General features: G+C 40.4%; 2 protein-coding genes across 2 annotated transcripts; one reads left to right on the forward strand and one right to left on the reverse strand.

Moving 5' to 3' along the window:
- Window positions 1-926: 926 nt before the first annotated feature.
- mfsd9 (major facilitator superfamily domain containing 9) lies at window positions 927-11,817 on the reverse strand. Its single transcript, XM_050049385.1, has 6 exons — window positions 11,457-11,817; window positions 10,013-10,100; window positions 7,923-7,966; window positions 6,726-6,855; window positions 4,529-4,738; window positions 927-4,452 (listed from the first exon to the last, which is right to left on the reverse strand). The coding sequence occupies exons 1-6, from the start codon at window positions 11,541-11,543 to the stop codon at window positions 3,590-3,592; spliced, it is 1,422 nt and encodes a 473-aa protein (XP_049905342.1). The 5' UTR covers window positions 11,544-11,817; the 3' UTR covers window positions 927-3,589.
- A 3,954-nt stretch (window positions 11,818-15,771) lies between these two features.
- tmem182a (transmembrane protein 182a) lies at window positions 15,772-25,420 on the forward strand. Its single transcript, XM_050049416.1, has 5 exons — window positions 15,772-16,134; window positions 17,769-17,892; window positions 20,543-20,641; window positions 20,724-20,861; window positions 23,020-25,420. Exons 1-5 carry the CDS (start codon window positions 15,982-15,984, stop codon window positions 23,244-23,246), a joined length of 741 nt encoding a protein of 246 aa, XP_049905373.1. The 5' UTR covers window positions 15,772-15,981; the 3' UTR covers window positions 23,247-25,420.
- Window positions 25,421-25,850: the final 430 nt, after the last annotated feature.

Here is a 25,850-nt window from a genome sequence, read left to right on the forward strand (position 1 = left end):
TTTTTTAAGTGGTTTATTTAAATATTTCTGCATACTGGTCCCTGAACTGTCTTCAAATTGCATAAATTGGGTTTGACTGGAAAACAGAGTTAACAGCCTTATACTCTTAAAACTATTTCAGTTCTGTGCACAATTTGGCCAATATTTAATTAAAGTAGCCTTAAAATTGAATCAATAAGGAAGAAAAATGATTTGTTCACTCCTGATCTGATCTGATGATTTAATAACTTGCAATAATTTACTCAATCCATGTTTGATTTTACTTTAATCATTCATTGGAGGGCTTTTTTTGGCCCAGGACACACATACCTCTGCTTTTCAAATAAGAATACAAGATCTAAACAGTCAATGCAAGTACAAGTAGATACAAAATACATGTAGAAATATGATTAATTTGAATAATATTGGCCCACTTTTAAAAATGTTGTCCCCCTGACTCTTACACTCTCTGAAATGTTGCATCTGGTAGCGGCAAGTACACGAGTCTTTACACCGATTCAATACCAAGTAATTCATTAATTTCAGCCATTAGCAAAATGGCAAATTAGATAACATTCTGTAGCATTCATTCTGTGAATGTGTTTATGTTTTACAAAGGATTTAACTTGAGCCATGCCACACAGTGATAGCAATAATTTCACATCCATACAGGGCTTGTGAAATACAGCTGTATTTTTTTTAACACAATGGTATTGGATCGGTACTCTGTATCAGTTGATATGCAAGTTAAGGAAATGGAATCAGTTTTAGGATGAAAAAATGGTATCACAGCATCTCTAGATATAATGTAAGCTTATAAATGTGGCACTGAGGCACCGCCCATAGAGGGAGAGAAGATGGGAAAATACGTATGACAGAGCTGACTGCCCCATCCAAACTGCCGCATTGATTTCAGTATTTCATATATAGAACTCCAAAGTCAAGACTCATGTATAAAACTTTGTTTATTCCTTCTGATTTTTGGCATCAATCTAGCATGTACCTCATGGATTCACTGACATCATTACACAAATTTATACAATCTTCCATCTCAACCAGGTGGTGTCTGGGTGTTTAAACAACAGTGGTGCTTGTTTTACAAATGAAACTTAACTTAAAAACTTAAAACAATTTTTCAAAATGTCCATTTAAACAGAGCCTAAATACACAAAAAATCAAGAATCAGAAACATCTGCTCATATACCATAGGAAGCATTTCTGATGCAGTGCATTTGGAGAAACAGCTGGCACTGAGGTAAAATGTGTTAAATTAATTATAGCCAACTTAGTTCCTCCTACTGTACAACAGTGTGATCTACCCTGGGGCGGTCAGGAGGCCCAATTCCACCACAGCAACTTTATATTAATCTCATTATGAGTGTGTGAAGCATTACTGTCTGAAATGTGAGATGATCACCTTTCGTCTTTTATTTTGGAAAATAAGTAGAGGTTATTTGGACTAGGTTCACAGACCTGTTTTGTTGTTTACTACTGATTCTTTCAAAAGAACAAATCTTTTGAGTGAACAAACTGAAATGAATCATATCCTGTAACAATTAATTAGTTTCTCCCTCAGTTGCAAGCCTCGTGCAGGGACTTTTAAATCTTGACACCTTCTGTGGTGAAACCTGCAATATGAAAAATGGGTGGCTGAACCAGAGACTGTCTCAGATCCTTTGACTGTGAGGGAACAGTGCACGCTCAAAGCTCTGAATAAGTTGCTTGGGCTTACCTCTTTCCCACCCTATCATGTCTTGAAGTCTCAAAGGAAGGAGGTTAAAAAGAGAAGTCACAGCTTCATATTGCGTCATATCACTGGGGTACAACACATGCAAGTGAAAGCTGGTCTGCAGTTGCTGAGAGGCTCAATAGCTGGCACACTGTCATAGAACATGGGGGTGATTTATTTAGTTCACTGAGGGGTCAGCAATCAGCCTTGAGTTGGAATATATTACTGAAAAGGTCCTTAATAAAAAAAACATAAACAAATACTTCCTATATCAGTGGTTCCCAACTGGTGGGTCGCGGTCCAAAAGTGGGTCACAAGTCAACTCTGAATGGACCGCAAGTGACTCACAAATGTGTAAACTTTGCTTTATTTTTAAGTCCAGTGAATTCAGGCGCAGAGCTTTTATTTTGGAGTGCCATTTCCTGCTATAGACTGAGTGACTAATGGACAGCTACTTAACAGAGACAGCAAACTAGCTTGACGACATGGCCAAACAAAAGCATGATGCTAAATGTATTAAACTGTGTGGACCTTGAATTAATGACTGAGGTGAAATCTGGACCCCGTGATTGGACCAGTTGGGAACCACTGCTCTAAATTAAAATGTTCTATTGTATATCAACCCCCATCTGTTCAAGTGCACCCAAGAAGCACCTTAGTGGACACCATCCCTTTATTTCTAGCACTATCTGCTGCAGCCCTTCCAACATCGCAGTTCCAGTTACACTGCATGTTATATACCCCGTAACTCCCATAGAGTCAAAGACCATGTCCCAGCTGTCACTGAATAGTCTTCTCTCAAAGTAGGAAGTACTACCAAATTTATATCTAATAATTAGGTGCTGCGAACAGACTGTAAAAATAATGGATGTAGCTACCAAGACATCACTCATTGGTTTGTGGAGTGCTGTTTTGAAGCTTAAGTTCAGCATTTTTGCTGTCACCATGTTGGTTTTTTGATGCCAGAGTGACCACATTTGGATCTGTCTCAGACACCTCACAGACAGCGCGTCACTCAAAGCAGCCTGCCCTTAAATATGTGTTACTTCAAGCCTTGATAAAAGGTAAAAGGGTGAGTTAAATAAAAATTCAGTCTGCTTACAATTGTCATGAATGTTAAAATTAGCTCTCGAGACCAAAACTGTTTTTGTACCAGGCTGTAAATGTGTTTATTTCTGCTGCGAAGTTGGTCATTTTAACATGGGGGTCTATAGGGATTGACTTGCTTCTGGAGCCAGCCTCTAGTGGTCATTAGAGGAACTGCAGTTTTTGGCATGCTGAGTTTGCCCCATGTTTCAGCCCCAGAGTGTTGCCACTTGGCTATACATGATAGGGTACGACTTTGGCTTTCAGTTCTCAGTTCACTAGTCGTCGAACTGGACTGAACATTCAGCAGGTGTTTCAGTTCAGCAAGTGGGACTACGGGCGGTTAGAGCTCCAGTGACCGATTTAGTGAAGAAATCTATTTGATGGACAGATCCTTGTGAGTCACTACACTGAGAAGAACTGCTTTGCCCGTCACTAGTTGACAGTAACCTCAGGGACTTTTGACAATGTAGTGGTTAGAGAACATTAAAAATAAAAGTGTGCATTGTTTCCAAGCTGTCCCGAGCAGTATGTGCCGACACAAGGCCCTTATGTTTCTGCCCTGACTTCATCTCAGCACTGTGTTTGACTTTTGAAACCGCTCCTCCTGAGAGAGGGACTGCAGTGCTGGTTGTGACGTGCCGTTGTGACCCTGTGAAGTCGTCAGTTTGTCAGAGGCATTTGAGCAGGAAACAACATTCCCACTGAGTCTGCTGTTCATCCTCACAGCTGGCCTCCTACAAATAAGAGCACTTCTCTGTGTGGTGTATTTGCATTGATTTTAAACTCAGTTACTCAGAGTTTGGCTTTTTTTGTCGTCCCTCTCCCGTTCCATTTGGGGATCCTGATGAGCAGTAAACCTACAGCTGCGAGAGCGAGCACCACTCCCAGACTGGGGGGGCCACAAGGGCTGAACTCCTGGGCCAGACCAGACAGGAGAGGGGCCAGGACTCGACCGACAGCCGTAACCGACTGCCCAGCTCCGATCAGAGTCCCGCTGGCCTGGACCCCTCCTCTCTGCAGCTCCAGATCTGTGATACATGTCCGTCCAATAGTGGTGGAAATGGCAAAGAAGGTGGAGGTGAGCAGCACCTGCGACACACTGGGCGCTGCAGCGTACAGGAAGATGAGTGTACAGGTGAGAACTGTGGAGTGGAGCAGCAGAGCGGGCATGTTGTTCCCATAGAGCTTGGTGACGGGACCCACCAGGAACCCAGCCAGGGCCCCTAGGGTGCTGCTGTAGCTGATCAGATACCCCGTCACCTTTGGTTTGAGTGAGAATCGCTCCTCCATGGCCAGAGAGAAGTTACTGTAGTAGAGCATGATAGCAATCGCCATCAGAAGCCGCACCAGGAAGAGGTCCCACATGTCAGAGGAGGCCACCATGTGGATTTTGGAGCCCACCGAGGACAGCTGTCTCCAGGCAGGCTGGAGCAGAGACACCTCCCTCCACCTGAAGCCACCTCGGTGCTTCCCTGGAGCTCCGGAGCCTGGCTCAGTCTCTGCTGCCAACACTGGGTGGTGACTGTTGGCATGAGAGCCATTTTGAACCGACTTACTACAGTTGTTGTCATGACAACCTTTACTTGCATCGTTGCTAGAGTTAGTGTCATTACGCTGAATAAGCGTCTCGCTCCATGGCAGCATCCACACAAGCCCTGCAATGATAAACACACGTCACATTAAGATTTCAAATACAGTTAAACCAGTTGTTTCTCTCCATTGTCCACCCACCTGCATTAGTGAGAAAGATGACCGCACAGGTGAAGGAGGAGGTGTAAAAGCCGCCCTCGTGCTCCGTGAGGTAGCCACCCACCACAGGACCCAGGATGAAGCCAACACTGGAGGCTGCATTGAAGTGTCCCATCACCAGAGGGCGCTCTGACTCAGACACCAGGTCAGACAGCAGGGCTCTGCAGATGGACAGGGAGTGCTTGAACAGCCCTGAGACAGAAAACAGTCGAGGTAGTGAGAATGAGGAGCTGACTGATCCTCCCTTTAGTCATGATTTCTTTTTACCCAAGAGCAAAGACACAGAGGCTTTGAACTTGAATGAGGAATTTACCTCAGAGTGAAAATTAAGCAGGTATCTAATTATCAACACAACTTAATTGTTCCTTAAATTTAACCAGGAGAACTTGTAGTGAAGTCTGTTTTTTTTTTTTTCCCCATTACATTTTATAAGCCCATCAAACAACCATAAATAACTCAAAAAACATATTGGTGAATTTAGCAACAAATAAAAAATCAAATATAAATTAAATATTTAAAAAAATACATTAAAAAAAAATTAATAGTAAAGAAAATAACAATAATAATGGGGTAAATATTCTGATTTGGATCTATCAAGCACTAATTATTTGGAAAGACACTTGTTTATGCTGTACAAGCTGTTAAAGTAATACTTCAACTCCGAAATGTCAGTTTGTATACCAGTTACTCACTCCGTGTTACATTAAATTTGTGAGGAAAATTTAGTTTTTCTTGCATGGCTCCACGGTAAATGAAGAATCCAAAAACTGATAAAATTCTTGATGAATTAAAGTAAAATGAGGCTGCATTTACCAACAGTAAAATTATATCAAAACATTCATTTACAAACTCCAACACAACTCGTGCAGTATAATCAAAGTCTCATTGATCCAGTTGTATGCTCACTACTTCCCAAACAGACGGCCCTGTCCATCAGGGAACTGAACTGACAGTAAAACTTATCCATGCTCTCTTCAAAGCCAGAATCCACTGACAAACCTGCTGGTGCTGGTCTACCTCTGCCTTGATCAGTTAGTTTGTGTAAATCCCAGTGCAGACCAAAGATTCGCGATGAGATGAGTTGAAACAGACAACTACTTGCAATGCACCGTTCTGCAACGTTCTAAAAACCTGCCGGTTCATGCAACTAGATCAGACAGTATATCATCTCTATGCAACAGCTCTCTGTACTGTTCTGATTTCCAGCTTTTCAGGATTATTGTGTGGCTGAATATAATTTCTTCTTAAAATATGAATGAGGATAGTGATAGTGAGATACTGGCTACAGCTGCATTTGTAGTGATGAAATGGTGAAAGACAGAAACAAAATCAGATGGACTGTATTCATAATAAATACACCCCAATAATATATGTAAGCAGTGCCAATTAGTTTACCATGAGAATGTGTCCGTGTGAGAGCACACACAGTGAGCAGCAGCAGTGACCCACCGTTTGACACTGGCCAACGTGAGGACAGAAACAGAGGGCTTGGCAGGGACAGGGCATTTACATTCTCAAACCAGCTGCCAGCAATTTGACCAGCTGAGTTGCAGGTGACACCATCAGCTGGCTCGAGTCGAGCTCAGACGGCCAGTTCACACCGCTGCAACTTTTCTCTGCAGTGTTCTAAAATGTTTCTGTCTCATTGTGAATCTTTGGTCTGAACTGGGCTTTGTTGCGTGACTGCTGAATTAGAATTAACCCTTTTAAAACACCAGTCACACAATAACACAAACTAACAGGCTGGGGATTGATTGTCAGAAAGGGCAAGAGTTGTGTGAGAGTTTATAAACGCATGTTTTGATATAGTTTAGCTGTTGTTAAACGCGGACCCCGATGACTTCATTTCATCAAGAATTTTCTCAGTTTCTGGATTATTCCTTCACGGTGGAGGCATGCGAGAAAAATACAATTTTCTTCACAAATTCAAAGTAACATATGGAGAGTAACTGATATACAACTGGTCATTTGAGGGGTTAAGTATTCCTTTAAGCAACATTTGAAAATACATTTCTATTGACGTCACTAGATTTTTTCACATTGATTTATCATGGTAGAAAAATGACATGTGTATTCACAACATTTATGATAAGTTAAATGGACTTAAATTATCTTTAATTTTATTATTTGCACCACTGATTTTCCCTATTCTAACTTGTCAAAATGTGCTCTGACTTACCCACAGGTATCCGTGCGAGTACGAACAAAGCAATGCTGGTGGACATTCCGAGCAGGCCGTAGCCCAGAGCGCTTAGCAGCAGACAGGTCAGCAGAGAGTACCGCCGTCCCACCACATCACTCCAGCTGCCCTGCCAATCACACACAGGTAATGACACACAATCCAAACTGAGACGGAACCAAATTTTCCATTCTGTAAAAAGGACATTTAGAGGAGAGATTATGGCTCTTTGTACAGTCCTTTGAAACATCTGGACGGGTGGAGTTGAGGCCTAAACATGAAGCCTAATTCACTGATCTGGGATTAAGGACAAATCCCGACAAATGGAGACAAGCAGAAAAAAGTATCTCTGTTCACAAGGAGTGTACGGAAATAGTAAAGTGAAGCAGAAATCCCCAAACCCCAAGTTCCCTCTCTAACAGGAGCCCAGGCTGTTAATACAAATCTTTATTAGATTCTCACCCTGCCTTTCTCTCTCACACACACACATACACACACACACGCACACACACACACCTGATGGAATAATGAAATTAGGACCAATTGAGTTTGCTGTATTCCTGGTGCAGCCTGGTGGGATTATCATAGAGACCCAGCTGTTCACGTATCCTTAGGTTTATCAGGATTCAGCCGGTCTGCACGCGGGAACCAACAGATGACTCCTTATCTGTTTTAATTTGTCGCATGACCCCTGAGAATTAAACCAATTTTCAGGAGCTGTGGGCGGCAGGAGAAAGACGTGGAGAGCTGAGAATCTTGCTTCAGATGACGTGCTTATTGTGGAGTGCCGTGCATTTCTGAGTAGCTTCTTAACGGTTGGGACGTAATTTTAATCATCAAGGCTTTCATTTGTCATCCAAAGGGTAGTTCATTGAATAATGTCTCCTCGGTGTCCAGTCAGGGGGTGTTCAAGGGTAAAAAATGAATTCATGTGTAAAAAGAGGGATTTTTGTGCATCTGCAGATATCCAGGAGTAGCTTGTGCGTGTGAATGTGCACAGACAGGGCGTATTGTTCGACCGCAACCAACCTAAAACAGCCAGTGTTTATTGTTTTCATGAAATACCAGAGATGACATGGAATGCAACCACTTTGGCCACTAACTGTGAGCATGCCTCGAGCAGGAGAGGCTGAGTGGAGGTTAGAGACAGAGATGGAGGTCTAGGTTTTTAGAGAGAGAAACAAAGTGGATACTTACAACTATTGTGCTTGAGAAGAGCTGTAAGATCCCGTATGTCGATCCTGCAACAGATTCATATTTGTTTTAGTTTATTTTTGTGATATAAAATACAGAGCAGACGCCATGTGTGTTCAGATGCAACAGCAGGAATACCAACAATTACAGCCCAGGACAATGGGACATTATTACATGTTTATACAGTAGAGCTGTCACAATACCAAACATTTAAACTTTGATACAATACTAGTATAAAAAAAACTAACAACTTGCACACAGTGCTGTAACAGAAAAAGTCACTGAAGACACGCCTACAGTCACATGTATGGCGGGGTTGTTGCTGGACTTAATGCCGTAACAGCCACAGGTCAAAGAGCAGTTGATTTTTTTCCTCTGTTGTTTCATCTGTGCAGCTTCAGGTTGAAACTCTGACTGCAGATCTGTTTTTCTTTTTCATAGCTTTTGGTACCTCAATACTATCCAATGTATAATTAACCTAGATTGTCTCGGTTAAAACACATGGTATCAAAAAAGTATCTAAATATCAATACTTTTGACAACTTTAGTACACAGTAAGTCAAACCTAACTAAAGCTTGGAGCACATTTGATTTCAGTATTATATTTACTATGGCTGCAAAAAATTCTATCGTCAGTTTATCTTTCCATCACCTCATTACTAATTTATTAATAACTTACTTTGTAAAATTTTGACAAAATGTGAATCGTGATTTCCTTAAAGTACAAATTTACATATCTAAATTGCTCGGTCCAAAACTATGGTGGCCAGAGAGCTCAATTCACTGCAACTTAGGGTGCAGTCATTGATCCTATCTAGACATTTCAGATTAGAAATACTCTATTAATACATCCATCCATCCATCGGTTTTCATCCGCTTATCTGGGGCAAGTTTGCGGGGGCAGCAGACCAAGCAAAGCAGCCACTCAAGGGTACCTCAGCAGTGCCCAGGAGGTGAACTGGCACCTCCCCGGCTTCCAATCCAAACTCAATACTTGACTTGAACCTGCAACCCTCCAGTTCCAAAGCCAAGTCCCTATGGACTGAGCTCCTGCCGCCCAATCTACGTCTCTATACTAAAACGACACTGTTGTTCAAAGACACAACGTTCCATTTCTACATTAATAAATAAACAGTTAGGTTAACGACACATTAACTATGGTTGGTGCTCTGCTGCTTCGTCTCCTAAGACAGTGTGCCCAGAGTATGCCCTGCTGCTCTGAGAGTGTGGTGCTCTGAATAACAAAACGGTGCATTCCAACAAATTTAGGAACGGTTAAATAGATATTTCCACAGTACTGTTGGAAACATATATGTGGTGCACATTGCAGATGTTTTGTTAACAGTTATGTGTCCTTAACAGTCATTCTCTTCAAAAAACAACAGACTTTTTATAAAACCTTTTGAAGGTACAGTTCACCCCCAAATCAAAAGTAGATATTTTCTCTCTTACCTGTAGTTCTATTTATCAACCTAACTTGCTTTGGTTTGAGTTGTCTCGTGTTGTAAGCGTGCATCTGCTCATGGAGGCTTGTGCTTGTGACAGTGTGACGTAAACGTCAATGGCATCCTTCTCAGCTGAGCTGTAATGTTAGCTATCTCAGTGGTGCTAGATGTGCTAGCAATAGATGCACGCCTCCTTACTCGCCTTGATACAGTTGATGGGTGTAGTTCAGTAGAAAGAAACAGGTCCTTTATGAAACTGCTCACAACAAGGTTTGTGGTTTATCTCAAGTAACCAAGTCATGATTTCTGGAAAAAGACATTGTTGTTGTGTTTTTCAAATGTATTTTTTTGGCGCTCTGTGCACCACAAGCTGAGTGCCATCTAGTTCCATTATATCAGAGAGAAGGCAGACATCTCTACGGCTGATATCTCCAACGCTCTGCAACTCACACCAGAACTATCAAGACTGATAAACAGCCCTACAGGTAAGAGTTACAACATGTGTTTTTGATCTTGGGGTGAACTTTCCCTTTAACTCTGACAAAGAGGTAATTATTTGGTCACAAGACTCCTCAGAGCTTGCTGCCTAATTATGCCTGACCCCAGAGTACATCTGCTATGATGTAACTTAAATAGATTACAACTTACCTACAATACCAGCCACAGTGGGACTTGCTCCGAGAGCTTTCACGTGGTGGCTCAGCAGCGGGATGATCATGCTCACCCCAAACAAGTCCTTAAGTAAACAAGGAAGTGAAGGAGAAAGAATGCAGGGATGAGCCCAGAGGTGTCAAGCTTTCATCATCATCATTATCACGACTCTATCTTTAAACAGAAGGGGACACGTAAACTAATGTCCAGTACTGAACTAAGAGAGTTTAAGGTCAGCTGCAGCCTCAGACTCTCATCAGTCGTCCTGTTTATCTGCATGCTGAGACGAGCTCAGTTCCTGCCAGCTCTTGATTGAAGTCACACAGCAGATCATACAGTGTCCCAACACCACTCGTTACAGTAACTGCTTAACTTTCAGTAACAGTACTGTCCTCAGCAGGTTATGTCGGCTCCCATGCCAAAAATCTGATCTGACTGGATTCCTTCAGTCACCTGTATTCATTCATTTAGCCAGGAGGAATGTGTGCTCTCAAAACAACTTGGATATTTGGATTCTCATCATTTGTTGTTTATGATATAATTTCTAGCATGGGGTGTTTTTAGATTCAAAGAAGTACCTGTCCTCTTTGCAACATATTTTACTGACAGTATTGTTTTGAAGAGGCGACCCTCGACACACTCAAAGGTGTCAGAACAACCTGCTTTGGTCTTAAATAGCTGCCTTATTCAGTAGCTACATATCTGATTAATCTAGGGTGACATTTCAAAATAGCTACACACCCCAAATGTATTTCTATGCATAAATAATATGTATTTATTTTGATTTTGAGTGGCTAGAAAGTAAAGAAAACACTTTCCAAGATGCCACATCAGTACAACGTATGCTTATAATCCTCTATGGTGAGTATATACATGACTTATATATATGTAGTTTACATACATTAGACTTTAAAGTACTTAATGTGTTTTACCTTTCAATAGCTATCACATAAGTCTATGTTTGCAGATATCACTTTTAAATTGAACATGTTCTAATGCAGTTTTAATACCAAATATATGCTAAAATTTTCCAAACCATGCTTGAATATTTAATATATTACTGCAGGTAAGCATGACAGGTGAGTGTTTTAGGGGTAGAATTTAGGTGAAAGGCAATATAGGCTATGACACGTGTGCTTATGCTGCTGAAGACATCAATACACCCGACAAATGTACAATAAGCGAATAATAAAGAGGTTAAGGTTACTGTAAACCATCATACCTTAGAGTTTTGTTAACTTAAACTGACGTGAAAATTTAAGAATTGGCCTGTATTTTTATTTTAACCACGTGCAAACACCTTAAAGACACCTTGTCTACAGTTTAAAGATGACACACGTCTAATGTCTGTATTGTGAAATGTTTGTCACATCATAGTTATGAGTTATGAAATCATGACCGTGAACAGTTCACTCATTCATGTGTACTCTAAGCTACTCACCATGAAGCCCACCACGTAGATACATTGTATAATCCTCGTCCGTCCTCTTGGTTTCTGAAATAAGGTGCTACATTTCTGGTTGTTCATCCTCCCGCTGTGACAACACTGCTGCAGCCAAAGCGGAAGCGCACATCCGCTCCACTGTGAATGATACCGACCGAGAGCACGGCTCAGTCCCCGGCGGAGGGCTCACGGGCGGGGGGTGAAGAGACACGGCTCGGTAAACCGTCGGCACAGATGTAGCGCGTGTAAAAAGTGACGGGTTACAAAGAGAGAATATCCGTTCAGCGATGAAGCCGACTGTTCAAGTAGTGGCTGGTTTCTCAGGTGTTGAACTGCCATGTTGTTTGATCCGGCCTCCCCCGCGGCTGCTCTGACAGTTGGTATTGTCCGCTGACGTCACAGAAGTGAATCAAGAAATTTTAATTCATAAACAGATGGTGTAGTGACTACAAGATATGAGGAACAAAAACAATTACGAAGACTTTAAAGTAAATGTACATCCTTTAAAATAGTTAAACTCTAGGTCTTAATGTAAATTGACTTTTACTACCTCTGATATGTTGTTGTCTCCCTGAAAAATTATTGTCTACCTCATTGTTATAAATAACGTTTTGATTTTTATAAAAAAAAATCAGAAACAGATGATAAACAGATGAGCTGATTTTATTTATTTACATTTTTAATTTGTTTTAAATTTAAAAATTTACATTAATTTATTATGTAATATGTACTATATTACGTTATGATATAGCATATTATCATGTGCATATATCATGTAGCCTATATATAACCAAATAAGTAGCAATTTTTACTACTATGTAATATAATATATGTGTATATATATAATATAATATAATTTTACACAAATAGACAGTGTAGAAACACGTATTTAAGTATATTATTTTACAATAGAATAACACATTAAGATAAACTAAACAAAGTCAACAAAAGTAGCAGTAAAGAAAGAAGTAGGCTAAAAAAAGGAAAACTACATACATATTATATTAACAGGGAAAATATATATTTTTTTATCTATACACATACATATTAAAATGCTTTTTATTATTTATGTAATGTAGCTTCAATTTTTTTTTATTTTTTCTAAATATTTGTATGTAATATTATCAACACACTTTTATTATGGTATACCCAAGATCATGTTATATTATTAATATAATATAATATAATTAAATATAATTGAATACTGTAATATATATAATTGAATATGAAATTGTTATTATACAAAATATATCTGTAAACTGTGCAACAAATACCAAGAGATGACTGCTCAGTCCCATGATTTGGATTAACGTGATAAAAAATTAAAGACAAAACATATATAGTAATAAATACACAACACCAACAGCGAACAAAACTGTTTTAATTACATGATTCAGGTGCTTGCCCTTTTCTCATTATTTAACTCATCGTTATTATAAAAGTCCCTCATAGTCTAGTTCACATATTGATTTTTCATAGATTAATGAAACAAACATTTTCCCAAGGTCTTCTTATTTCCTACATTTAGACTGACTGACATTTCAGTTACTTTTCCGCCACCTGCTGGACAAACTGGAGCATCCAACACTTCATAAATGGCACACTGTCAAGAATTCAGGGAGGATTTTACAGTAACCTTGTAGCTACAGAGCTGCCAGAGACAAAATTTCGTCATAGTTTTCATCATAGTTTAATGCGTAGGGCCACTGACCAAGTGCCAGTTTTTGATGAGTTAAGAGTGAAAATGTGTTGGATCAAATCTGTTGTTTTATATTACATATTATATCTGTATCATTAAGGCTAAAAATTCAATCAGTCAGAGCAGCCGAACAGATTAAACAAAATGTACAATTGGTAGATGGAAAATATTTATTACTGTTCAGATGTTCTTTATTCAACCACCTAACTATAACTGACAACTACATTGTCTCTTTCACACACTCACACACTCACACACACTCCAGGGTGGATGTGGGTGGAGTGCTTCTGGCTGAACGTGGCCCTGGTCACATCAGTGTGTAAATTTGCCAGTGTCTATATGTAGCTTCACTGCTAAATGTGCCCCTCACATGCTAATAAACCAGTTGATTCCCTCAAGTCACACTCACTGTTTCCAACCACAAAACTAAAACTAAATTAAGGCTAAAAGTCCCAATGGCTTTTGTTACCAAGATCTCAAAAGTAAACTGACAGATACTAATTTACAGTTTAAATCTTATTCATGTGATTTGTTTTCTGAGAAGTACCTCTAATGTGTGTAGGGCTTATAAAAAACATTAGTATTATTTATAGGTAGGTAGGTAGGTAGGTAGGTAGGTAGGTAGGTGGATGGATAGATGGTAGGTAGGTAGGTAGGTAGACAGATTGATAGGTAGGTAGGTAGATAGATGATAGGGTTAGAGGTAGGTAGGTAGACGGACGGACGGACGGACGGACGGTAGGTAGGTAGGTAGGTAGGTAGCAAGGAAGATGGATGGATGGATGGATGGATAGATGGACAGATGGATAGATGGATAGATTATTATTTATTTTCTAGTCCAAGGAATACTTCAGAGAACTCTTGCTTCAGTAGATAGGATGGTAGCGCAAATTTAGGTAACTGACAGTGCAGGTATTGCAATATAAGGTGATTAAACTAACATGTAAGTGCAGCGCAGAAGTAATAAATACTTTGCTGTAGATGATATGAATGCAATTGAAGATAAATATATCCTCCTGAAACCTCACATTTTAGGTTTACTTGACCTTATACCTCATTCTACTTAACTTGGACCTGTTGTCCTTGTTCCTGGACACTTTTTTGTGCCATCTAGTGGTATTAAGACCACAATACAAAAAAACAAAACAAGATGGCAGCCATCTTTCATTCATTTATCTTCTAACCGCTTCATCCTCTTGAGGGTCACAGGGGGGCTGGAGCCTATCCCAGCTGACATCGGGCGAGAGGCAGGGTACACCCTGGACAGGTCGCCAGACTATCGCAGGGCTGACACATAGAGACAGACAAGCATTCACGCTCACATTCACACCTACGGACAATTTAGAGTCATCAATTAACCTATTCCCCAATCTGCATGTCTTTGGACTGTGGGAGGAAGCCGGAGTGCCTGGAGAGAACCCACGCTGACACGGGGAGAACATGCAAACTCTGCACAGAAGGGCTCCCACACCCGGGATCGAACCGAGAACCCTCTCGCTGTGAGGTGACAGTGCTATCCACCACACCGCCGTGCCGCCCATGGCAGCCATCTCTGCCAAGTTAGTCTGCAGCTGATCCCAACACAAAAGTGGACAAGGTCCAAGCCTGATCACATTTTATGGTTGAAACTTGTTTATTTATGATTAATAATGTTCGTAGTTTGATATGGCAACAGATGTGACCAATTTTAGCAACAGTAACAAGCTAAGACACTAAATCAGGTAGTACTCATTTGAAGACACAGGGACTTTTTTATCGTCTTGTTTGAGGACACTGGGACTTTATTGTCGTTGATAATGTTTAGTTTTTCATACTTATCAGGTCCTACTGATCCCAAATAGGAGAAATTAAAAATGCATACCAAACAAAAGTTGCTGAAAAGTAGAACGTAAAAGTAGAAGTAAAAAATAAAGACTGAATTAAATAAAGAATGCCGGAAAGTATAAAAAATGAATAGCACAGAAGGTGAAATATGAAATGCTAGCTGAGGGTGAATATCTAAATAATTGGAAAATGGAAATAGGGTGTAAATAACAAAAGAAAATGTAAATGCAGTTGTGCCAGGTTAACATAATCAGTAATGAGTGACAGGTGAGCAGGTGAGTATTCAGTCAGTTCAGTCTATTCTAACCTGCAGTCGCTGGGAGGATTTGAATAGCCTTATGGCCTCGGGGACAAAAGACTATACGGATTCATTTAACTTCAGAAACAAAACTTCAGTTTATAATCATCTCTGTGATCCTTGAAGGTGTTACTGTGAGGGTGCATTTACAGTAATTTTCACCACCCTATTTACAGGAAATGATACTGGTGTAAGTGTTTACATGTGTGTTGTCCAGCAGCTTCAGGCAGGGTGTTGTGGGACACTCTACTCGTCTTCTGTCCTTTCAGTCTCACCCTGCCCTGACATTCCCGTGCAGACGGTGGGTGTCCAGTTGCCGCAGGTTATTTCTGAGTTGATCCCCTCCCTTCATACTCTCCAACTGCTCCACACACTCAGCCCCACAGTGGAGAGGAGCAGCCGCCTTCAGTCAGACCCCAAAAATAGCCCAGGGTGTGGGGGGTGGGGGGGCTGACTGTGGACCCCAGCAGGGTCCAGAGGAGTCATGTGCTCAACCTTGTCCTCCCATAACACAGACAGAGGGACAGGAGAGGAGATCTAGCAACAACATTAACCAGCTGGAGCACATCAGTGGATGTACTTGAGTGCAAGAGGAGTGACTGTCTCTGCCTCTGATTGTCACATGTGCTCACTGTAGTTGGAGGGGAAAGTCAGACTAAGTGTTGGCAACCAGTAGCCGAGCGGCTGGTCAATCCCGGACCATGAAGCTTAGTGTGGCGTTGTTCTTTGCAGGGCTCTTCGGGGCGTTGGCAGCTGTGTTCATCCTCCTGTCGTTTGGAACTGATTACTGGCTGCTGGCCTCAGAGAGCTGCCCCGTGAACGGATCTGTTGACTTGGGCGGTGTGACTGTAGAGGTGGGTGTTGGAGATCAAAGAGGAAGATCAGTTATCATTTGTTAGGTCCTTGTCATGTCTTGAATATGCATTTTTAGGCTGAAAAATGTTCATATTTGTGACCACAGGAACTAAAATTAGCTCAGCTGTTTTAAGGTCGCAGACAGTAACTCTATTACTTTGCATTTAAGCTCTAAATGGTGTGTTGTAAAGCTGCACTCCACCCTCATACTTAAATACTTACAAGGTCTAATAATGGATCTATCAAAGCCACTTCTTCTATTTCAGAAATCAGTTGCTCCAATCATTCTTTCAGTAAATAAGCAGGGTGGAGAGGCATCCCTGCAGGACTTCTGCATGTAATGAGACACTGTTTAATGTAGTGTGTGTGCAGCTATGCTGTGATCGAGACATGGCCTGTGCCCCTGTGATAGGGATACAAATACCAGTAGTCTCAGTGGGATGGTCCTGTATTAGATATCACTGACCAGAACATACCTAGCTTTTCATAGTGGGCACTGATACTGGGATCAAAATGTGATATCACCACAATAAAACAAAAATGGCTGCACGTAGTAAACATAGTAATACAATTTAATTTAGTCAATCATAATTCTGGACTAATAGAAGGAAGGTTAAGGTGTGAAAATGTCCAATCTGAATTTAGTTAATTCTTTTGTGGACAGTTTAGTTGGATTGTTAGCATCCCATGCTCTGATTTTTTGGCTTGAATCCATTGCTCTGATGAAGGTCTTACTGACCGAAAGCTAAGCAATAAATGTGAATTTTAGTGCAAATTTAAGTGTGCGGAAATCCCCCTTTTTTCATTGTGGACTTTTTAGTTGTTTTTCCATCACTTTAACCAAGACTTGGCCGGGTTGAGCAGTGGTCCTCCCTCAGTGGCCTGAATCCACTTAAAACAAGCCAACTTCTTCCTCTTTGCTTTCCCTCTCTCATCACAGGTTTAATATCAGTCAACCAAAGTGATTTCACATACTCACATTATTCCTATCATTCTATTTTTGAGGCCAACAAGGCTTAAAAAATCAGTATTTGACAAGAAAAACAGAATTACTGTAGAGATGTTGGAAAAAAAACATAAATTAGTGTAAAATAAGCATATATGCAATACTCTCCAATCCCATTAATGGTCTTATGACTCTTCCGATTTATCTTGCATCCCTTTTTTGGGGTTCCTGACCCCCAGGTTAGGAGCTAATGGCCTTGTTCAACATTAAAATACACACCCTGACCAGATTAACCTCGATTTTATGAAACTTAATGGTCCAACTTTATCACAGCCTGCACCCTCTGCTTTCATTCCACTGAGAGGCAATTTGCTCTCGTGCAAAAATAGTGACCTCCAGTAATGAGCGCTTCCTGAATGGGAACACCCTCGGCTTAAACGCTCGCTCGGCACCCAACCTGCCTGAGGTTAGAGGTGCTGGCTCAGCTCAACCCTTGACCTGACGATGCAGCTGCTCTGTGGCAGCACGCTGCACACCTGCCTCACATGATCTTGTGACAGCTCTCAGGCTTTAATTACAAGTCATAATTATGCTTACACAAACCCTATTAAATGCATATTATATATATATATATATATATATATATATATAAATTTAATAATAAGCTTCTTGTATTTGTCCTTTCAGCGTGGAGATGTGGTGGTGCAGCAGGACACAAGGGATATTACTCTTTACCATGAGGGCTTTTTCTGGAGGTGTTCATTTGGAGGCAACATGGGTGATGAAGACCTGATGTGGAAGCTCTGGTTCAGTAAGTGACACATGATGTTGCTCCAGTTGTTAACCCTTGTATTTTGTCACCTTTGGCTAAACTTTGTCATTGTTTCCACTGTTTTATATCTGAAAATGACGAGGTTAATTGCACATGTGATTAAGGAAGTTATATGTTAATTTATATGGGCTATGCATGAACAAATAGGCCTATATATTCCTTTTTTTTTTGCCAAAAAGTCATTCAAAGACAAAGAAATGTACAGTATTTAACAGATATTATTAATGTTTGGATTCAAATAGACCCCACTGATTTCTAATTCTCTGTCAGAAATCTTATTATCAATACAAAACTCAAGTAAAAGGGAATCCAGACAGACTAATTTGGGATTTGAGATGAGTATTACTGCATTAAAAGTTCCAACACCAATCACAGATTCCCTTAAGTTTCTGTCTCCCGAAACCTTTAATATTAGAGTGCAGGAAACCACTCTGCCGTTTAACTGCACATGGAGTCACATGACATCACTATGACTCTGCTGCAGAATTTATATCAGTTTTTGATTTGTTGCTATTCTCTCTACAAAATTTTTATGACCCATTAAGAGATTTTACAAAACCTAGGACCCATTAATAAACCATGTGTGCAGCCTACCACGCCTATGAACTCATACCTGTACAGGTGGTCTGTCCTATATGTGGTTAAATACACTATGATGTTGATGGTTTTTATTTGTTTGTTGTGATCTGTTTTGGATGCTGTTTCTTTCCAGTATTCCTTATCTCTCTGTATATCTTTGTTCCTTGGGGATGACGGATTATGTTAATGGAAAAAAATCTCTATGAAAGCATTAAAAAACAAACCAGCAAACTTGTATGACACCAGAATGGTGGAAACCCTCTCATGTGACTGCTCAAAGGCCATGTGATGTTATTCTGGTCGTTTGTCAAGTGATTGTGTGTTGTGTATTCTCTGATGGGGACTTTGAATGGTGCGTCATTGTCAGAGACAGCCTGCGGAGCTGATAAGACCTTGTGAGGGTCTGTGGAATTTCACATGGTGGAAGAGAAAAGAGGAGAGAGTCGGAAAGAGAAAAGAGAAGAATAATCACGGCTTTTCGACAAATTATTTAGACTATAGCCCAAACCATGAAAGATGGTGTCACAAAGTGCGAAGGGATTGTGGTCAGAGTCTGAAAGTGGGGGGCTCTGCTGTCAGTCCCTCTTGTATTTGCCAATATTCCCCTTCTCCTCCTTTTCCTTCGAGGAACTCAAACTACCTATACATGGAAATAAACCAAATTTGGCACGTAGGTCCAGTCCCATGTTAAACTTCCTCAGCAGGATTGGGGGGCCAATAGTCCTGATGGTGGCGCTACAGTGACTGTTTAATGTTTAAAAGTTTGAAAACTTTTGTAAATTCTAACCTAGTGCAAATTAAGAAGTCCATCACTCTGTTTTTTTTAAATCAAAAACTGTAAGAGTAATTACGCCTATACCTTGCCACATTTTTGCTTTGCATTTTTTCGCATTACACAGATTTTCAATTGATCAAAAATTGAGCCCACAGTTCATCAAACTGTGTCACTGTAAACAGCTATTGCAAATTCTCGCCAAATAAAGCTCCAATATTCATGAAAAAATTGACAATATGTTGCTGTCAGGACAAATAAAGTGTGTACGATTTCAGAATTGCATGTCAAAAACTGAATTTTGGAAAACATTTTGAATTCTGCCATCATGTAGCCTATGCCAATGGTTCCCAACTGGTCCAGCCACAGGGTCCAGATTTCTCCTTCGTCATTAGTTCAAGGTCCACATAGTTTAATTCAGTCAGCATCATACTTGCATTAGGCCATGTCGTCAAGCTAGTTTGCTGTCATTAGTCACTCACTCTACAGCAGGAAACACAACTTCAAAATAAAAGCTCTGTGCTGGAAATTCACTGTACTTAAAAATAAAGTGTTTTTACAAACTTGATACATTAGCAACTTGCAGTCCACTCGGAATGGACCCGTGACCCACTTTTGGACCGCGGTCCACCAGTAGGGAACCACTGGTCTAACACATCTTTTAAGCATCAGTTTTTCACTTATGGATCAATCAATCGTTGTAAAAAGACATGTTAGATGTTTTCTATGTTGTGTAGATGAAGTGTGCAAATGCTGTTATGCTGCATCCTGGTGGTCGCCTGTATCATAGTGAGAAATCACCTCTGGAGACAATGCTGGTGAGGTAGCTCAACTTGATAACACCTGGCCATTGATGTTGTGTTTTCAAGTCCCCAGTGGTGCACATTAAACATGCTGTTGCCTCCTCAGACATTATGCTGTGTGGTTAGAGAAACATGATTTCAAAGATATTTCATGATATTTTTGGCTTGGAAAGTTCTACTGATGGATCCTCATTCTTTTCCTCTTCTCTTCATTCATCTTCCTCCCTTTCTGAACACCTCTGCATACGTATGTTTAGATGTTTAGCTTACCTGTTAGGCTTTATACACACTTAGGAGTTTTCCAGCACAGATTCCTCAGCTTGTTCTTCTTTTTGCTCCTCAAAGTGTCAAGCCCTGACCCACTGCTGTGCAGCAGCTATATAATAGTTGATGTCCTTTAATTGCAAACTGTTTGTTTACATGTAAGATTAAGCTGAATTAATTTTCTGTGTTGATTTATTCTGTCTCTCTCCAGCAAATCAACCTCACTCAAAAGTGTGCATGCACGCCTACCTCTTCCCGTTCCCTGTGTCCCATCAGACCCACAATGCCACAGAGTATGACACAGCCATAAGTAAGTGTCCTCTTTGTACACATTGAGTTCTTCAGTGATCTTACGGCTCTATGTACAGTTGGCTAATATTTCTGTTGTTCAGTCTACAGAGGCTTCTGGAGCATCTTTATGCTCATCGGTGTGGCGGCTGTGGTCCTCGGTGGGTTCTTCATCATCTGTGCTGCTCCGTTCGCCAGCCACCACTTATATAAAGCAGGCGGCGGCCTCTTCCTGGCATCTGGTGAGGTTTTTAAATGGTTAAAAATATACTTCATAGGATTTCCCTAAAAAACATTGTATAGACTCATACCAGTGGTGTGTCCAGACTTTTTGTGCTGGGGTGGCCCAAGTGGGGCATGAAGTACAAGTGTTGCTGCAGGCACTCGTGTCTGCATAGCTTTAATTTACCATTTTTGTCCCCACTACCCATATTTAACTTTAATTACCAACATTCCAGTTTGTAGTTTAGTTTTAATAATAAATAGTTATCAATCACAACTCAACAGAGTGACACCACACAAAGCACTTTCAGGAGCCACAGCAAGTAACAAGAGCAGTGTAGCCCAGATTCCCAGAGACTTCTTGTCAAGCTGACCACTCACCACTCCGTTAATAAAGCTGTGCTCCGCAGTTCCGCTCCAAATCAAAACAGATCTTCTTCCTCCTCTGTGGCTTTTTGGCAGACTGGACACTACACTGTCACATTACCGCCTCTCAGTTTTAAGACTGAATTGCACTTATGAATGAAAATTCAGTTTACTCATCAAACAGTTCAAACTGACTGGGCAGATAGCCTGTCTTAATGGGGTCCATGCCACCCCAGGCAACTCCCTAGATACGCCCCTGACTCATACTAAAAATAATTCCTCTCAATCATCACTTATGACCCACTCTCAGTGTGTGGGGGTGTATTTTTTCTGTGTTAGGGACGTTTATGTGCGTGCACCCCCAAAACGCTCAGGTGTGGTCAGGGTTTTACAAAAAGGTAGCAGCCAGGTGCAAGACTGTAAGCAGCGGGAATCCAGTGCTGAAAAAAGGCATTTATAGCTAGGCAAAATGCCAAACAAGAGTAAATCTGGGGTTGGCTTTTACTTTCCTTGGCGACTGTGTTTACAAACGTTGACTGACAACCCTGCATTGTAAACCTTTAAATCCAGTGGTACAGTGTTGAGATACTTGTAATCTACTTGAGTTATTCCCCATGCTTTTTATTCCATTCCATTTATTTGACAGCTCTAGTTACTGGTGACCTTAAAAATCAGTGTTTTACATCAAAAATTGACAATATATGTGTAAAACACAACCTAGTGCATTCTTACAAGTTAAGCCGGTGGTTCCCAGTCTTTTTGGCTTGTGACTTTCCTTTGAAAATCAGAGTGAAGTCGAGTCTCCTCGCCAATTTTCAGAGGTCATTGAGTTGTCCGCAGTTCCACCAAAGATTCCCCTCTCAACTTCTCAGTTAATTTCATTAAATAGCAGTTTGAGGATCAAAGATGTCAAATGATCCAATAATTCAATCCAATATTTTATTAAAAAAAGCAGTTCTGTTTGGCTTCATCTTAAACTTCATCTCACAACTCCTCAGAGTTATCTTGTGACCCTTTGGAGGGCATGAGACCCCAAGGTTGGGAACCTAGTGGACTAAAGTCCTTAACTGTATATAAAGTAGCTAAAATGGCCACATGAGCATTAGTCAGTGTTGTAGTACTCAAGATCAGTCTGGTCTCAAGACTATTTTTTGAAGGTCTCAGTCTCATCTTGGACTTCATTTACTTTGTCTTGTCTCAGACATAAAGGACTGTGGATTTTATTTCAAGACCCATCAAGACCACACCTGTGGGTATATCACCAAACTGTCGGTACAGAAAGAGTGTTGAATGAAGATGGTTAAGTTGATTTCTCACACATAAAATTCACCTCTGTCATGCCTTATGGTGATTTTTTATTGGGACATTTCTCTTGTTACACTTACACACACACACACACATATATATACAGTATGGCAATAAAAGAGGTGAATGAAGAGGAATCTTTTTTGTTTTCTCTGGGTGTCCTTATGGGAATGTGGATCCTTCAGATCAATTTGAGGAGTGTCTGTTGTTTGCGTGTTCAACATTTTTTCATGGGTGTGTCATGCAGCGCGGGAGTCACAATGGTCTGCTCCTGGTGTTGGTGTTAACTTGGTTTAGGTGGTCTTGACTACAACACTATTAACAACCTAATAATGTCATACATCACTCAGAGGGGTTGTTTCCCTGCAGAACAAGCACTCTCATTTTGTGTAGGCGATAAAACTTCTGTATTATACGTTACTGTAGGTTGGATTTTTAGGACCTGTCTTAGTAATTGCACACTTTTACATTCTATCTCTTTGCCTCTGCTGCCTTTCTCCGCACCAGGTCTCTTCCTGCTGTGTGTGGTGGTGATGTACGTCCTGTGGGTGCAGGTGTTAGACGTGGTGGATGCCTACATAGACCACCAGCGCTCCACAGTGTGTCCGGGCTTTCAGCTGTCCCTCACCTATGGTCTGTCCTTCATGTTCGCCCCCATCGGCATCTTCTTCTGCTTCCTGTCCGGCCTTCTTTTCCTCCTCATTGGTCGAACCATCCGAATTCATTACCACTGACTTTAACTGGCAGCAGGTTAGAGGAGAGGAGGGGGCTTGAGATGGTTGGAGTGTTTTTCCTTTAATATATTCCCCAGTTTGTCTGCCATGTAAAGCAGGACTCTGTAGATACTACGTGGAAGCTCTGACTGTGATGTGAATGATCTGACGGTCTTGAACACTTTGTTCCAGGATAAAAACATTGCAACCTTTGTTGAGTTCAGAAATAGCATCATAGTCACTCCAGCCTGAGCTACTTTTAATTCAGCTATGGTACCTACAGTTCTGTGCAAGCCTGATCACATCCTGTATTAATATCTGTGGTGCATAACACTGTTGTTTGACTCTTGTGTGCTGATGGTCGTGAGGATTATGAATGTATGTTTGTATGTATAAAATTCAAAAGGATCTGCAATCAAATGTTGATCAGGAAAAATTCTGATAATTTAAGCATTTTTTTGTTTGCTCGAGGATACGCTGATGAGTTAAAAAGATAATGTTCCCTGGTTAAACTATTGTTTCTGATATATTTTTGGCCTAATACAGTGTTTTAGAAAATAATCTAAAAAACATGCGTAGTGAAAAGCTTATAGAGTGGCATGATCATTTATATATTCTGTATACACAGTGATGGGAGTCAGTGTTTTTGGAACAAACACCTGAACAGCAGCTTTTTCTGAAGTTAATTTACAGGATAAGGCTGATTATATTCTACATTTTTTGTTATTGTCTTTAAGTCCTGTGAAAAAACCCCCAAAACCAATATTTCCAACTCTGTGGCACTCATCTCCAAACCCATTCATTTATACTAAGGATTTGATATTTGAAAAGAGATCACATATAGAAACAGTTCCTAAAGACAGTCAAATAAATTCCTTGCTGCAGCTGGGTACTGTAGTTTTTAGCAAACATTACTCAAATAGGAGTAAATGCATTTGTTGGGACTATTTTAAGCTGAGGACTAATATAGGCTACATTTAGTGTTCTGCAAACCATGAATATGTTATATTTGCACATTTTTTGTGTATCATGTCAATGTTTTTAAAGTGATGCAATATAGAAGTTGACTTTGTCATTGTGAGGTAGAGAGGATGGTGGATGGTGACCATCTAGGTGAGACATCTGCCAAGCCGTAGACCACTGTTTGAGACCAACAATACCAGTTGTTTTTTGTCGACCCTTCACAGTATTTTCACTGATATATGTGGCACCAGACCTGGGTGTTTTTAGCGGCACATCTCAGTGTTCACCGGCAGTGTTTGAGCCACCAAACCTATTTTTCACAGACCTGTCCCTGCTTTTCCAGCAGTTTTTGTGCCACCAAAAGTGGGTGTCAAAGCCAATATATGAACTTTTCCTAACCATAACCAAGTAGTTCTTGTGCCTTAACCCAGCCACACCTCTGCCATCACTTGTCATATTATTTTCTGTATGTTAATTGTTGTGTTCTCTATAACATTGTGAGACTTTAACTTTTGGTGGAGGTGGAGGCTCGGTATTCCACCTCTCCCAGCACTGTATACTATATTTATTTTTTTTGCAATTTGTGTATTCTAAATTGTGGGAAAAAAGGATTATACTATAACTAAACTCCTTCACCACCGCATTGGTAGGAAATGTAAAGTTTGTACAAATGTAACAAATCTGTGGTTTGCAGAGATATACAGTGCCAACATTTATAGTGGTGATTGGGTTGATATGTGTATCAACTCAGAGAAACAGGCTGCTTTATATCACACTTTGGCTACACAGACATTTATTGGTAGGTTCAGTTTGTCTCTTTTACAAAAAATGTAGAATATAATCAACATTATCCTGTAATATAATTAAAAATATAATGCTTATGTTTTTGCTTTCTCTGCAACATTATTTTATTATTTCTGTACATAACCTGAAACTGTGCTGTTTTTTTTTTCCTGTTCTCGGTTCAGCACAATTAATTCTGTTTATAAATGGAGCCTGAAGCATGAATGACTTTTTATGTTGAGTTTATGTACAGTAATTGTTTAATGTTCATGTTGAGTTCTGTCATCTTCTATGATGTTGTAAGATTCTGACATAACATCATATCTGTCTAAATAAATGGGTTATGAGGTGAATGTCTAAATTTTAATCATTTTGTCACTGTAACAAACAAACCTTGTCACATATCATCACATATTTGGTCACGGACTGCCACGTCCACATATGACGTGCAAGGTACCCTGGGTGCATTGGTTGTTGACGTTCTGGGACACCGTGTCAAGATCAGCCTGTTACATGCATTGTCTTTTTTCAAGATACACTTCCGTTTGCATAGGAAATAAACGCACTGTTGGTACAACACCACAAACTGACATTTTTTTCCCCTCCAACAACTAACATGTGGTTAGGTTTAGGAAAAAGAACAGGGTTTGGCTTTAGAATCTTACAGGACGCGAACACCGCTCTCTCGGGTGAAAATTGGTGTTTGCTGGACCCATCCACCACCTACCTGGACTTTCACCAACTTAACTTTTGTCCTTGTCCCACAGCGTTTCCCCCCCAACTACAACAGCAACCAGCTGCGTATCGTACCGATGTTAAAAGATGATTTTTTTTGTTTGTTTCTAACGCTGCAAGTCACTGCCCAAGTGCGGATTTCGA

This window comes from Epinephelus moara, chromosome 7 (assembly GCF_006386435.1).
Source record: "Epinephelus moara isolate mb chromosome 7, YSFRI_EMoa_1.0, whole genome shotgun sequence".
Taxonomy (NCBI): domain Eukaryota; kingdom Metazoa; phylum Chordata; class Actinopteri; order Perciformes; family Serranidae; genus Epinephelus; species Epinephelus moara.